This window comes from Paralichthys olivaceus, chromosome 15 (genome assembly GCF_024713975.1).
Source record: "Paralichthys olivaceus isolate ysfri-2021 chromosome 15, ASM2471397v2, whole genome shotgun sequence".
Taxonomy (NCBI): Eukaryota; Metazoa; Chordata; class Actinopteri; order Pleuronectiformes; family Paralichthyidae; genus Paralichthys; species Paralichthys olivaceus.
Window position 1 is genome coordinate 17,451,623 of NC_091107.1, and position 16,140 is coordinate 17,467,762.

Sequence of the window (16,140 nt, forward strand, 5' to 3'; positions counted from 1 at the left end):
TCACAGAGCAGATTATCAATAACATTCTTGTCACTTTTTTCTGACAGTGTGATATTTCCCCTGGCACAAGAGCTCTGACTCAAAGGATCTAAAAAGCAATTGCAAGTATCTTTCTGGTCATAATTTGTTGAGATCTATCTACTCCACTGCACTCACCAAAAAAAACTCAGTGCTTTCCTGATACGAGCTGGACACAAATGTCAAGCGGACAGAAGGCCGCCTGAAAGATAACAATATAAAAGTTAAAACAATGGTTCATGTTGATAATTTCAATTTGTGATCAACTTGACCGTAAGAAGTCTAGAAATAATTCTGTCATTCCCTTCACACCACTTTCATGTGGTGACAGGAATGTGTGAACTGCTTTAGGGTGGATTTCCCCTTTAAACACTGAACATACTGCTGTACTGCATTGAGACCTTTATTTTAAGATGTAATTGAGCATCTGTTCACATAAATCCAGATTTTACTGGAGTTCTAACAATTTCCAGATGACAACAAGATGCTTTCTTAGATACAATGTAAAAGTTGTGAAATTTAAAAAAAACATAACATACACACTAAGTCTCAGTGAGATTAAGGACAATATAATTTTGAATTTGAAGGCAAGAAAATAGGATGTAATATTTCAGAGGGTTTTGCATGTTTTTCCACTTTAGTCTTGGGAGTTTCTTCACACATCTGGCCCATCTCTCATCAACGAATGGCTATCAGTCCCACATCAATGAGTTTCTGAATCTTCTGAGCAATAACTGGATTCTTTAAGTGGCTGAGGAACAAATGGGAAGAAAACATTTAATTATTCATGCGTTTCTGTACGATACTGAACAAAGGCAGAGAGAGAAACTGACACTAAATTTAAACTCACTCGCTGAGCGCCTGAGGGTCCTTCTGCATTTGCTCAAGGATCATGCGCATGGCTGGGTCGGACATTATCTGCTGCACCTCGGGATCAGACATTGCCCTTTTCTTCACCTCCTCAGGGGTGTCGTTCCTCGTGGTCTGACTGACCATACAGCGCTGCATGCCTTCTGTGGCTTCCTGAAGGTCGAGAAGGTAAAGGATAAAGCCAATTAATAAATACCCAGTGAATATAGGTCTTGATATGACACACGCATGCTTTTTACTAGTTTTATTTGCGGTGACTGGGTCTATAAAGATTGAAATATCTCATACACACCACAATGTTAATATCATTTGTCAAATATAGTGTGGGTCACCTCCCTGATGCTAAAACAGCCATGAACCATTGAAGTATGAATTTGAATATCTTATGTTTCAAACTTGTTTTTCCAGTGTTCAACACAGATGCTCGATCTGATCGAGATCTGGGGAATTTGGATGCCAAATGAGCACCTTGAACTCTTTCTCATGTTACTCAACCCACTCGTGAACTACTTTTTGCAGTAAGGCATTATATATTACCCTGCTGAAATACTATTGCCATCAGTACGTACTTTGCGTACAACAATGTGTAGCTAGAATACCAGGATCCAATGTTCTCAGCAGAACATTGCCCAGAGCATTACACTGCCTCCTACAGCTTTCACATCAGATATGCAACCAGCCGTCCACATTATATAAAATAAAATAATTCATCAGACCAGGCCACCTTCTTCGTTTGCTTCGTGGTCCAGCTCTGACACTCACATGCCCATTGTAAGTGCTTTCAGTGGTCAGCATGTACTCTCTGATTGCTCTGCAGCTACGCAGCCTCATAAACAGAATGCTGATATACTGTCTGTGTTCTGACAACTTTCTGTCAAAAGCATCAAGGTTTTCAGTGTTTTTTTTTTTTTACCTTTACTCATCATTGGGTTTGATGTTGTGGCTGATCAGTGTATCGAAACTTTGAAATGCCTGGGATTTCTACATATGTTTTCCTGTCATTTTCCAGTTCTAGACATTTCAGAAACTTGTAAAATACCTTTGAGGAAGAGTCCAGCTCCATTGCCTTCTGGTACGCATCCATAGCTTTAGTATAATCTTTCATGGCTTCCAAAGCAGCTCCTTTACGTGTGTAGCCTTTTACTGTGGGCAGATGTGTTACATTAGTTATAAAATCAGGCTGATTTATTCAGAAGCTAAAAGGTTGTTAATATTTGAACATATTATTCATATTGTCTATTAGTATTGGTGCATATTGCATAATCAAAATTCAAAAAAAAAATATTGCTTGAAATGAATTAGTATTATTAAAAGATTTGTATTTTAGAATCACAACTTAAAATGTATTTAATGAAACATTTCCTACTTACTGAAGCTGGGCTCAAGTCTGATGCAGTCTTCACAATCCTGTAAAAAAGGATGGCAATGTGAAGATTTACATGTAATAAAATAAAAAAGGTTAAAATCTCATCAACTGATTCATTGAGAGTTTAGGTAAAGAAGAACGGTACCTTCAGGGCAAGTTGAAACTCCAACAGCTTTGTGTAGCAGGCGGCTCTGTTACTGAAGAGTTTGGCATCATTTGGGTTTCTCTTGATCGCCTCAGTGTAATGTTTCATGGCTAAGGGATAGTCACCTGTGGGAAGGAATAGAAAAATTCAGCCTCATACAACATCCCTTAAAAAAAATCTGATTTTAATCAACCAACAAGCACAAAGCCAATTACACGCACCTTTCTGGAATGCATCGTTTCCCTTGTTCTTCTCTTCCAGGGCTAGATCTGGGTTGATGTAGGCAAGTTTCTCCTGGTCCTTCACTATCTTTTCTGCCTGTAGAAGCAATTATAAGTACCAAGATGCAAGTTAAATTAACTGTCCACCTGTAGGTCTACTGTACTGTGATTGAAATCTAAGCTTGTACGGCACCTGCTGACACTTCTTCAAGACGTCAGGAGTACGATGCTCCGTCAAACTCTTGTTGAAAAACTGAACCGCTTCTTTGTATCTTTCCTGCTTAAAGTATGAATTTCCAATCCGAGCCAAGGCCCTAAAACAGATTATAAACGATAAACATGCCATTACATCAGATGATCTAACATTCTTGTTTTCTCAATTAAAAAACTCAAAAGAAAACAACTCAGAATGACAAAATGTTTCACCAAAGGATAGCGTAGTTTTGTTGAGTGAGATCTAATAAGATTTATTGGAAAATATCACACAAATCATTAACAGACTGGCAAATATGTGTGCTAGATCATATCACTATATCAAATAAGGTCAGTTTATTGTGAAAAGCGACAGAGGAACACTGTCCCCTGGTGGAGCTTGTATATCACAGCTGATTCCTCTTCACAGATAGACCCTTAAAAACAATCCTAATCTTCCATTTTAGCTTATCGGTAAGAAGAGGCACAAATTCACTCGGGCTCAAACGTAAAAAAAAGAATCAAAATAAATAAACTGCAAATATAAGAAATATTTGTAGTATTTAAGAACTCACTTTGCAATTTGTCTGTAGTCTTCTCGGTTCTCTCTGCCAACACCAATGGCCTTGTCACACAGCTCTCGGCACTTCTCAAAATCTCCCTTTTCGAAGTAGACCGCTGAAGGGATGATAGGGAAGAGAACAGATTTAACATGTCAAGTACAAATATAAAGGGTACAATCTAAAATCAGATGAACTAAACTGTTGGATCAATACTTCAGTGTTTTTTAGTGACTCACTAAGTAGCCAATACACCCACATCAATTTGCATTTTAAAAATCCCTCCAGTTAACTTAAATACATGAGGCTGGGGATTCTTTTCACACATGTAAGAATATGTACCTGCTTGATTAGAGATGTACATCATGTTGGTGGGGTCATGTTTGATTGCTTCTTCATAGTGTTTCAGCGCCGCTTCAAAGTCCTTATTCTTATATGCAGCATTCCCAAGTTCCTTTTCCTTCAAGGCCTGAAAACAAAATGCAAATTAGAGGATTAACAAACTCAAGAACAGTTACTAATTAGAGGACGCTGTATTGTTGAAAGCACATAAAAACACTCATGAATTTATTCACCTTTCTCTTGTTTTCGGGAAGGTCTTCCTCTTTAGGCGGAGGAGGCTGAGTCTCTTTGGGTTTGGGTGGAGGAGGTGGGGTGGGCTCCTCTTCTTCCTCCATCTCAGAGAAGTTGAGACCGAGCAGCACAGAGAGTGTGGTCATCACTCTGGAATCCTGCAGTTTTCTGCAACGGTCAGATGATTTTCTTAATACCACAGTAAACAAGGCTAATACACACATTCCTCATTTTTTAAAATTCAGATTCCAGTACTGATACTGCCCAAAACCATTCCTATAGACTTTTTCAGACTTTTGTGCAACTATAGTCCAATCCACTCAATGTAACTTCCTCTGACCTTATATTTTTGTATCTAACTCCAGCCTAGAAACATAATGCTTTAGTATTATATCACAAAATGAAAATTGTGACGATGCACATACGTCCCAAGCTCCGATGGTTTGTTCCTGAGCTGCTCCAGCAGTTCTCTGTAGCTGGGCTGTGACAATAACTCCCGCGTCCGAGGATCATTCTCCAACTTCTGATACAAGTTGGGAATAGCGAAGGGGTTCATCATGGATTTCTCTGGGGAAGAAGGAAGGATTTTATTAGTGTAATTCAAACTAAGTCTTCAGAACACCCATCCATCCTGTCCTAGTACTTGTCCACTGAATGAATCATGAAGACTTGAGCACAAACAAACTGTCTCTACCTGCGAGTCGGGCTTCAATGTTCTGTAAACCCTCTTTCAGCTGCTGATTATTTGGCTCTTGTCGGAGTCCCTCTTGGTAAGTTCCTTTAGCATCCTCCAATTTGCCGAGAAATTCCAAAGCCGCAGCTTTGCGGGAGTAGCCCTGGTAGATCAAAATTGAGAGAGGACAGGTTATTACCTTCTGTATATTATGACAACATGTCTGGTCAACAGAATAACGGCAGAACAGATGTTTTCTCACCTTGCCCCAATCAGGCTTTATCTTGATGGTCTGACAGGCATCCTGGAGAGCATTCTCGTAGTTGCCTTTCTTGGCATAGGCAGCGGATCGGTTACTGAACAGGACATGGTTTGAAGGGTCAAGTGCCAAGGCCTCAGTGTAGCACCGCACAGCCTCGTCAATATTTCCTGCACTCAGTGCCTTGTTGCCCTGGTCTTTCAATACTGAAACCTACGAGGTAGAAAGATATGATCAATACAGAGATGTTCTCATCACCGCTCACCAGCTCTCCAATTTGTATCACTCTTACACAAATACACACAATCCTCAATATTGATCAGACTAAAGAGAAGACATTTTCAGACATAACTTGGTAGAAGTTTTCCCAGGAACTGCATGCAGGTTAGCATGCAGGTTAGCATTGTTAACCTGCCTGCTAGCTTAACCCCTATTCAGACAGACACAGGCATCAAGCACAGAAAGACAGGGAGGCACTGAAAACATATGGGAGTGTTCGAATTCTTCTCTAACACACCTTGTCACTCGCTCTGTTCTAGAAAGATGCCACCTCTGGCATCAATCAACACTTAAAAGCGCAGTACCAATTACCCTGGGTGAAGAACAAGGAGAGTTGACTGACATAGCTTCCCTCCACAGTCACCAGACTTAGTCCGCTCTGAATATTTTAATCATTTGCACACAGAGATCATAGCGACATCAAACACTGTGATGCTGTGGGGTAGGATTGTGATAATACATCATGGATTTTCAGTAAATCTTCCAGTTGTTCGATTAGTTTTTTGGTTGTTTTATCTATTTATTTTTTTTAAGGGTGTGTAAAAGAAGTTTTATAAATCCGATATATCACAATTCTTTTCTTCATCACCCAAACAGCTGCAACTGAAATATAATAAATCACTGAAAAGCCATGGGAGCAGTAGCCCACTTAATTCAAGTCTGTATTCAACAATTATGAGAATATGGGCTCTGCAATATGACCAAAATCTAATTTCATATCCAGATATGGAAACATATTGTTACTCTCTCACCCTACTTTTCTTGGCTGTGTACATTTTGGGACCATGTAAAGTTGCAACGGCTGACGTTGCCCCCCTTCCAATTATGTGACTCTTCGCCATATGGTGTGCTGTGGGCAAAACCCTCTTGTGACATCTGACTTTGGGGTTTGCTTTGAGCGCTCAACTGAACTTTTGTGGCTCTCAACTGTCAACTCTCTCCATATACAGTTTGAACTGATCCACACATAGCTGGTAAAAGAGTTTGGTGGTGGTGCGTGAGTCGGTTGTAGTAATATTTTACTAAATTTGTCTGGGCTGGTCCTCCTATCCTGAATTACCCCGCTCTGTGTCACATTTACTTTCCTCCATGTTTGACTGTGTTGCCCTCATACGAATGTCCTGTCTGCATCCATGTTGTGAGGAAGAACACAAAGCATCATCCAAGTGACAAACAAAATCTGTGTAAAGCATGATGAGTTGCGCAACAAAATAATTAAGGAATAATATGAAATGAAAGATATTTTTCTACAATCACACAATATAGATTATTTAATCCATGAGCTCTCATTGGAACACACTAATATTAACACTAACTACTATTAAAAGTCCAGTTATTTCAGAGATGTCTGGTTGTTACTAATGATGCTTTCTTTTCCATATGATCACTGATATTATGAAATCCAAGTGCACTGTATTTAATCAGTAGGAACACACAGTCTATTAATAAAAAAAACAACAGAGCTACTAGAAATAGTGTACTATAGATTTTATGAGAGAAAGCTGTTCACATGTGTGTGAAGAAGACAGAGTGCATCAAGCCTCAAGCCTTAAATTAGTACCCCCGCCAAGGAAATTAAGGTACAGTGTGTAGAATTTTGTGATATCTCGTGTTGAAATTGCATGTTGCAGCTGAACACACCTCACCCTCTCCTTCCAAACATGAAAAAGAACTGAAGGCTGCCATGGAGCCTTCATTTGCCATAAAAACTCAAAGGTGTTTAGTTTGTCCAGTTTGGACAAATGTAAAAAACATGGCGGCCTCCGTAGAGAGGACCCCTCCATGTAAATATAAAGTATTTAAATATAAAGGGCCTTTTCTTGGGTAAAGAAAACTACAATTCATACACTTCAGATGAAACAAACTAGTGAAAACATCATGAGAATTATTTTACATAAAATTTCTGCCAATTGATCCCTTTCACCTAAATCTTACGCACTGGACCTTTAAATGTTGGTGCAGAGCCAGATCAGGATCTTTTTGCTCCACTATCCTTTACATTGCGAGGTAATAATTCATGTTCTCAATGAAAAAAATGAGGTGTGTGCTCTGCTGCCATTCTAGTTTACAATCAAATGCTTTATGTGAGCAGTCATTTCAATTTGCATGTTATAATGATGTGGTCATTGTGGTATGCTACGAAAATGACTAATAAAAAACAAACTGCGATTAGAGTCTGCTCTTTTTTTTTTTTTAATGATATAATAAATAACCGTGGTAAAACATGAAGTCCTCAGTGCATCAGCGTAATTGTAACCACATAGTGCCCCCTGTTGACCTAAAGTGTGCACCACACTTGCTGAATGTAATAGCTAGTGGTTTTGCAGGTTATGATGAGTGGCCACCTCAGGCGTGATAATAACATTTTAGAGGACAGCATAAGTACTGTCACGGAAAACTGGGGTCATTTTCAGTTTTGAAAATCTCATTCTGTTTTTGGAAGTAAAATTCGTATTTAAGATCATTCACAATGCTGCTCGACCACCTCTGAAGAGCTTTCTTCAGCTCTACTCAGAGAAAATGAGCTGAACATCTCGATCTGCTCTAAATTCAGACTTAAACATCCCTCTGTGGCAAACTGCCTTTGCGGAATTTGCTTTCTCATTTAAGGCCATCAAATGTTGGAAAATGTGTCTGGCTGAGCTAAAAACTTGCACAGACTTTAATTCTTTCTCCCGTGGTGTACAAAATAATTATTTTGAGCAACCAGTCATGTCAACAAATAATTTGAATGTGAGTCGGATTTTTAAATGTGTTGAATTATATTTTTCGACATATTGAATGAATGTGTGGGTATTTGTTGATTTGTACACGTAGATTTGTCTGTGTAACTGTTTGTGGGATGAACACTTTAATGGCATTGTATGTAAATGAATGTTTTAGTATTTGGTGAGTTTTAGATTTAGTGTATGTGCCTGCCCGAGGACTTCAGATGAACACTAACTGATATAATCTAAAATGCACCATGTCTTCTCATTCTGAGATTTATTTTTTGGTGTGTTTTCGTTGTTTAATAAGAAAAGACAAATCTGCACTCGATTCGACAGGAAGCGGCAGTGAAGCACAATCTGCGGCTTTAGCCATGACAGCTGCACTGAGTGCGTCTAGAAAGATCCTCCGCTGAGAGAGCACGCTGCTGGGGACACTGATCCCAAAATACTCCCGCAGCATGTGCTACTGACGGGCCGCCGCACTTCAAGCTGTCTGTCCTGACGTAGCTTTTAAATAGAGGCTGCAATTACGTCTCTCGTGTGTCCATCACCTCATTGATGATAGCATTCACACCGCAGGCTAATATTAGCTGTTAAACACTGGCTGCCTGAACGCTGGGATTTCTTGATTGCAGTATCTTACCGGTGATGTGCTCGTGGGTTAGTGAGCTGCTTTGTAAAATCGAGACAAGCAGAGGCAGGAAAAGTTCACTGCAGCAGCTGAGACACATTACAGCCATGCACGTTAGCTTAACCGTTAGCTAACCTTGTCGGGTGCAAGCGTGAACATATGACTGAGCAGTTAGCCTAGCTAAGCCCGAACCTTTAAGATTGAATATTAGCTTAGTAGCTACGCAGCGGAGCAGCGGTGTGGGAGCACGTCTTGTTCTGAGTTAACAGCTTTAAACCCAATCACACAACACGGGCCACACAGCTACTGCACATTACTACCGGGCTGACGTTCAGAGAACTAGCTAGCTAGCTCAGTGATGTGAGCAAACAGAGTCCGGGTGTAGAGGCCAACTTCATTCACATTTACACATTTACACTGCACCGAGGCTTAAAGTAGATCATGGAAACAAGTCGGTGTTGTTTAAATGTTAACATTTGATGGTTATTAATAAAGAGTAGCTGCACACTCACTTTGTCCATGGTACCAGCATGAGGTTCCTTCCAGAAACTACTGCGGACTAGCGCCTCCCACTGAACAGCATGCAGGTTGCCAGGTCTGGGACACACAATCCGTAATCAACGCTCAGATTTGTGTTTCTTATTCTGGGAGGAACCTATACACACCACAATCATATACACATCACAAACATGTTCTAAACAATCATATACACACCACAAACATATACACATCACAAACATAATCTAAACAAACATATACACACCAAAAACATATACACATCACAAACATGTTCTAAAAAAATCATATACACACCACAATCATAGACACATCACAAACATGTTCTAAACAATCATATACACATCACAAACATGTTCTAAACAATCATATACACACCACAAACATGTTCTAAACAATCATATACACACCACAAACATGTTCTAAACAATCATATACACACCACAAACATATACACATCACAAACATAATCTAAACAAACATATACACACCAAAAACATATACACATCACAAACATGTTCTAAAAAAATCATATACACACCACAATCATATACACATCACAAACATGTTCTAAACAATCATATACACACCACAAACATGTTCTAAACAATCATATACACACCACAAACATGTTCTAAACAATCATATACACACCACAAACATATTCTTAACAAACATATATACACCACAAACATATATACACCACAAACATATACACATCACAAACATAATCTAAACAAACATATATACACCACAAACATATTCTAAACAATCATATATACACCACAAACATATACACATCACAAACATAATCTAAACAAACATATACACACCACAAACATTTATACACCATAAACAAGGGCCCAGATATTGATAGTCTGTGAAAATGCAGAATAGCACCCTTTCACACAATGTTAAGATAGCGGAAAACAAAAATCCTGGATTTACCCCTTCATCCGGCGCTGCCTCATAATTGAATGAGTTCCTTCCTTACACATATCGCAGCCTTTCACCACAGTTCATGGTAATCTGTCCAGTAGTTTGTCCATAAACACTCAAACCAACCAACAAATATGGACATGGCGTGTACACACAAGACATTGTCCCATTGTCCAAATATAAGTATAACTTTACCAAAGTTACACCAGACCATCTGTGGACAAGTTAATATTTTCTCTGATTTGGAGGCAATCCTGAACAGAGTAATCTTGCTTCTGTTGCCATGGAATGACAGACCCAGAAAACATGAGAAACCATGTGTGTCACAATCACAGTGTGGCCTTCAGACTCTCACAGTGGCCATCATGCACTCTCATTATCTCCAGGCTCCGTGCATAACAAGGGGCAGAGCTGGTTCTGCTAGTTCTGCAGCCTTACCCACGTCTTACGTTGTAGACTCAACCCAAGATTACCGCAATTCAGTTTACTCAAGTTAATCTCCTGAAATACCACGAGGAATCTGTTGAGGCAGTGTGACAAATAAATGAAACTTTCAGTGTGCAGACGAGAAATCTTTGTTTACCTGGCTTCCTATCAGGGATGAGAGAGGGGGGGGGCTAATTCTGGTTTTGAGTCGTAAGGTAAATAGTCTCACGGAAACTCCACTGGCTGTTGTTTTGATCTGACTCTCTCTTAACCTCGGTGCTCCAGTTTGACATAGCTGCCAAGGAAGATAGAATAATCATCACACCAATCTACAAGTATTCTGTGAGTTAGTTTTGCACTCTGTCATAATAACACTTTGTTAGAAGGTCTTTATCTCCCACACTGGTCAATACACATGTAAACCTTCTTAAATCAAAGCAAAGAATTTGCTACTTTAATCTAGTATCCAATTCTTAGGTTCAAATTGAATGTGCAGATGGACAGTGCCTGAAAAAATAAAAGCTTGTCTTGACTTAAAGGTTCAGTTCAAATTGCATGTTGTAGCTGAATACCACTCACCTCATCCTCCCATTTCAAACATGAAAGAGAACCTGTGGTAGCCTTCAGTTGTCATAAAAACTCAAAAGGTGTTTTGTTTGTCCAGTCTGGGCTACTGTAAAAAAAACAAACATTGCAGCCTCCGTAGACGAGCCCATTCTCGTATAAAGAAAACAATTTATACAATTTAGATAATTACACACAAGTGAAAACTTTCAGAAAAACATTTTAGCCAATAGTTAATCATTTTCATCTAAATCTTACCCACTGAACCTTTAATCTGGTCCTGACCAGCCACAGCAGTTAAAGCACAACCATGGACAGACAGATAGACACATAAAGATAAATAGATAGATATCTGTCCAGAGCCTCACTTAAAAACACCAGTTACATAAATAAGATGAGCTTGTACAGCATACGTCATTTATGTTCATATATTTACACAGATAGATAAGCAGACAGAAAAACTGACAGACAGACAGACTGTAGATAGATAGATAGATAGATAGATAGATAGATAGATAGATAGATAAATAGATTGATTGATACCAAATTGATATGTGATATTTGATTGATATACAAAGTAACAGGCACATCACACACCATAACAAATAGAAATAGAGATAGAACATACTCCAGAAAAATAATTATTGATTATTGAGCATCCAATGGAGAGGTGAAACCAGAAAACTTAACAAAAAAAAATGATACAGCCAAAAGTATAGGTCCGAGAGATATCATAGTTACATGTCTGCGAAGCAAACAACTCTATTTTATTTTGATGTAAAAATCATGTCTGACAACCTCCATTTGTGGCTTTGAGAGCAGTTTTAGGACACAAACTTAGACAGACTTATAGTCGCACTTGTGCACGACTAGGCGGCACCCATAATGATGCAATATTGTATAATTATTACTGGAGTGTTTTTGCTTTAGGGACAAATCTGCTGGGATCTCCTCTGAGCAGCGCTAGGATTTCCGTGTTTACTACGGGAACGTGAATGCTACACTGGTCACTTGTGGCGCCAGTCTCTTTCCAAGGTGCTGGACCGGAAACACTTTGTCCTCAGTAGGTTGGAACTGACCAGAGAGCGTGAGTAAGTAATAAACTCTGTTCACAGTTAACACATTGATTCATTATTGATTTGTTTGAGCAATAATTACCTCTGGTAGCAGTACATTTAGCTACATTTGTAATATTTGGCTTCTTTTAGATACCCCACTTGCTAGACATGGTGTCTGAAAGTTTAGCTTCTAGGCTAACAAATTAGCCAGTTAACTTACACTGATTTGCTAAAATGACAAGTCACTCAAACAACATATACCAGCTGTGTTAACACGCCTCTACACGTGAGGTAAATGATTTTCACTATGAATCCAAGTGAGTGACCAACTCTTACCAGCTAATATGTTTTCTCCACTGTTCCTCTGGTACATCCCTCTGTGTGGCTAACAGGAGCAGCTAACAGGAGCAGCTAGCTGGACTGATACTGAGTAACCACAATGAGGAGACAGGAAAACCAGCCACCAAGGCCGACGGCAGGTTTGTAGAGTCCATTCATTGCCTCTTTGCCAACCTCTGCCATATCCAAACTAATTCTAAGTCCCAACAGTCCCCTCATGAAACCACATTTTAATTCACTAGATCCAGATTTTGATTTGGATCTGTAATAACTTACACACACTCATAAATATCAGCCCCCTACATATGCCTGTTGTTTTCTTCAAGGTCCATGAATTACTCTCTGAGAAATCGAGGAATATGTTTAAAAATGCTCACTCATAGTGTGAAAGAAAGTGAAAAAAGAAATTGTATGTATATTACACATATATCTTGTATGCATGTGTTTACCCACTGTCTCCACCAGGCCGCCTCCCTGTACCACTGTTTAACCAGAAGAAAAGAAACAGAGTTCCTTTGACATCTGCTCCTTCAGGGAATGAATTCTTCTCCCACAGTGAATACATGGCAAACACCAGCTCGGCTCCATCTCACAGCAGCACACCAGGTGAAGCAGTCACTCTCTTTAGGTTTCCAGTGTACTTCAGGGTGGTAGTATACCAAAAGAAACACCAGTGATTTTAAACAACACCTCACTGTGATTGAGATGTTTTTTTTCCTACGTACCATGACTAGACAGTGTGAGGACATCTAAAAAGATCAACTGCATAAAGAAAAAGGACTGTAATGTCAAGTATCTCCCTTGGGATTAAGATACTCCCCAACAATGTAAGCTGCTGCACTATGTAAATGGACTGTCAAAGCACTTTATACCAAAGACACACAATCATACAGTTTTTCTATACTGCCCTGCTCTAACAAGCATCAGTTGCTTATCACCATGGGCCCTTTTGGGGTTCAGTATCTTCCCCATAGATACGCAAACTGGAAGAGTCAGGGTTCAAACCTCAAACGTCCTGATCTGTGACCTGCTTTACCCCAATTAGCCACAGCTGTACTCTTTCTCAGGTACCTATGGGTGTTATCAGGCTTCAGGTTCGTCATCTGGTGCCTCACAAAGTGACCAGTGGAAGAAACAGGCTGTCCCACAATCAACTCTGTCTCAGCAGTTTGACAGCAACAGATCTGCTCCTGGACCTGCCCCTAAAATGACATCATATGCACCCATATCATATCCATATAAAAGTGGAAGCACAAGGTATTTTTTATTGAACTAAAGTGTGGTAGTCAGGTTTGACCCATTTTTGTTGGAAAATCCACAATGTCAGACCCATAAGCTGTTTAAGTTGGACTGTTTTTTTTATTTTGATTCTTTATAAAATCATAGCCAACCAAACAGACACCTGAGAAACATGTGAGAAAGTTGAAAGAAATATGGGGGTCACCACTTTGTTTCCAGGAGCAACATGCAGCAAGCAAGCGATAGTTTGAGCCATGATTTTACTGTTCCTGAATACACAAGGAACAGAGAATGTGTATCTGACTTGCACAGACAAAAAACATTGACCTAAGAAATTCAGATGTTGTCATCTCAGAAAGTTTGACTGACATTTGGTGTTTTTAATTTTAGATTCTAATAAGTTAAATAGGTTTATTTTCATTTCAGCACTAGGACGGGGCCGCTCAGTTACCCAGTCAGACAACAGGATTCCAGCTGCAGCGTTACTTCCAACCAATATCAAAGTCCTCCCAGCACTCAGCGTGCACAAAACAAGCCCACACCCAACACTGGGTTCTCCCATATGGGTCAGCAGCCGTCTTACAGACCATCCAATTCCATGCCACAGTACCCCCAACACTCTCGACCCCTGCCTCCTCCTGTCCCACCTCCCAGCAAACCCCTAGCTCGTGCAGTGCAGCCACAAAACAACACCTGGAAATTTACTAACAGCTTTGGGCCTCAGAGTTCCCCCTCTGACGGAAAAAGAAGCTTGACTCAACCTCAGTCTGCACGACCAACTCAAACTCGGGTAAGAATAGATTTGGAAAATCTATACTAAATACACAAAGAAGTTTAAAGTTCATGATCCCTCATGATATTGTTTGTGATGAGTGTAGCATCTTTATTTGTGTGCAGCAGGAGGCATCTCCAATGAAACCAGCCAACGAGAACTCACTGAGGATCCTGACAGCAGTTATTGATGGCATGAGACACTGGAGCCAGTTTAAAGACAAAGTCCATTACCTGTTTGAGATATTTGGTCAGTTTACTACGAGTTGAAGGTGTTTTTGTTACGTACTATACTCTTAATTATGTTGGAAATATGGGTGCTGAGGGGGCCGCAGCAAGTTGGTAATAGTGGGTGAAATGTGTCTCAAAAATAACATCTGAGGCCGTAAAGTCAGGTTTACTGATTGTTTCCTTTTCTAAAAGTATTTTAAAGTATTGTTGGTCATTCAGACTTGATCTAAGCACCCCCAACACTTACTGACTTCCAGCATCCCTGTGTACTCTAGCATTTTAAGCATCATTCATCTCACTGGCTGTTCTCCCTTAGCTACTCTTGACTCTGCAGTTACTGTGGGTCGCCATGGAGCCAAGACCTTCCTCATGAGAGATGGAAAGGATTCTGTGCAGTGTGTCTTCTATGAAACTGTGAGCAAAAATAAGTCTCGAGAGAAAAATTCTAATGAATGAAACAAATGTTTCCTAAGTTGATCGATGTTAATTTGCCCACGTTTACTTGCTCTGATCCATATTTTTAAGGGTGATAAATATGCACTATGGTTATACTGCATATTCACTGTACAAGTAAAGAAAGAAAAAAGGAATTACTAAAAAAGCAGCATTTCACAAATATTGCCAATAGAAAATCCAGCATTGCGATCTCACTTGAATTTACTCCTTTTCTGCATCTTGTCCAACAGGAGCAGAAACTGCCCCGTCTCATCCGTGGTCAAGTTCATCGCTGCGTGGGCAACTATGACCGCAGCAGAGACCTCCTCATGTGTGTGTCCGTCAGGCCCGGCTTACCTTCAGAGCTGAGGAACGCCCATGAAGCAGTGAAAGCATCTGATACAGAAATGAGGATACTGATCAAATCATTCCATGAGGTCTGAGTAGGTATCTTAAGCTGTAGGAAAGGAAATAGTGTTTAATGAAGGTCCACGCAATTTGTTAAAAAGCATGTTTGAACACTTTTTGACCTGTAAGGGGCGATGTTGTCATAAGTTTTGCATTGTAACAGTTGAATTCCCTTACTTGTTAGTGGATAGATGTTTTTGTTTTGTTATTTATTTGTGAAATGGTAACTTACCCAGTGTTGATGGAAAGTAAAGCTTCTCTTTTTGTAAGTTCTGAAGTATTTTTTATTACAAAGAAAAGTTCACAGAACAGCAGACATGGTTTAGAGGTGAATTCAGGTAAAGCAAACACGATGAGGTAATATCTCAAAATATATCTTTGAAAAACGGGGCAGTTAAGAATAACATGTGATATCAAGTACAGTTAGTTTATTTACAGTTAAACATCACAATGGAAAAGAAAAACAATGGTCTACTCTATCAGAAAACAGTTTCACCAGTGCTGAGACTTTACACACAATGGTCCAACGAATAAAGGGAACAAGTCCAGTGCAGTCACGCCAATCATTCCCACAGCTGAGCACAGTATGAGGTCCAATAAAATACCAAAATTTCTCTCCTGCCCTTTCAAATATGGCAACAGAATCACAGTCATTTTCTGAATTTCAGGATATGATTATGGGAAACCCAAATGTTTGGAATATTTAAAATTGTACC

At 39.6% G+C, this 16,140-nt stretch overlaps 2 protein-coding genes across 5 annotated transcripts; one reads left to right on the plus strand and one right to left on the minus strand.

Moving 5' to 3' along the window:
• Positions 1 to 407: 407 nt before the first annotated feature.
• On the minus strand, positions 408 to 9,153 carry stip1 (stress-induced phosphoprotein 1). Its single transcript, XM_020085828.2, has 14 exons — positions 9,011 to 9,153; positions 4,881 to 5,090; positions 4,640 to 4,781; positions 4,371 to 4,512; positions 3,948 to 4,113; positions 3,715 to 3,841; positions 3,388 to 3,490; positions 2,814 to 2,934; positions 2,621 to 2,717; positions 2,400 to 2,524; positions 2,259 to 2,295; positions 1,928 to 2,031; positions 869 to 1,041; positions 408 to 769 (listed from the first exon to the last, which is right to left on the minus strand). Exons 1-14 carry the CDS (start codon positions 9,017 to 9,019, stop codon positions 697 to 699), a joined length of 1,629 nt encoding a protein of 542 aa, XP_019941387.2. The 5' UTR covers positions 9,020 to 9,153; the 3' UTR covers positions 408 to 696.
• A 2,658-nt stretch (positions 9,154 to 11,811) lies between these two features.
• On the plus strand, positions 11,812 to 15,693 carry LOC109628626 (spermatogenesis-associated protein 22). Of its 4 annotated transcripts, none has more exons than XM_020085829.2 (8): positions 11,812 to 12,034; positions 12,394 to 12,480; positions 12,806 to 12,946; positions 13,408 to 13,597; positions 14,006 to 14,369; positions 14,477 to 14,600; positions 14,898 to 14,995; positions 15,268 to 15,693. In XM_020085829.2, exons 2-8 carry the CDS (start codon positions 12,441 to 12,443, stop codon positions 15,457 to 15,459), a joined length of 1,149 nt encoding a protein of 382 aa, XP_019941388.2. In that variant the 5' UTR covers positions 11,812 to 12,034; positions 12,394 to 12,440; the 3' UTR covers positions 15,460 to 15,693. The 4 variants fall into 4 exon arrangements, with proteins under 4 accessions (XP_019941388.2, XP_019941389.2, XP_019941390.2 ...); XM_020085830.2 differs by having other exon boundaries at positions 11,826 to 12,030; XM_020085831.2 differs by having other exon boundaries at positions 11,831 to 12,034; positions 14,480 to 14,600.
• Positions 15,694 to 16,140: the final 447 nt, after the last annotated feature.

Coding starts and splice junctions, on each gene's coding strand:
- LOC109628626 (XM_020085829.2), top strand. CDS start 12,441: ATGAGGAGACAGGAAAACCAGCCACCAAGGCCGACGGCAG. Junction 12,481..12,805: donor GCCACCAAGGCCGACGGCAG/GTTTGTAGAGTC, acceptor TGTCTCCACCAG/GCCGCCTCCCTGTACCACTG. Junction 13,598..14,005: donor TATAAAAGTGGAAGCACAAG/GTATTTTTTATT, acceptor TTTTCATTTCAG/CACTAGGACGGGGCCGCTCA.
- stip1 (XM_020085828.2), bottom strand. Junction 4,513..4,639: donor CATTGAAGCCCGACTCGCAG/GTAGAGACAGTT, acceptor CTTCTTCCCCAG/AGAAATCCATGATGAACCCC. Junction 2,296..2,399: donor AGTTTCAACTTGCCCTGAAG/GTACCGTTCTTC, acceptor CCTTTTTTACAG/GATTGTGAAGACTGCATCAG.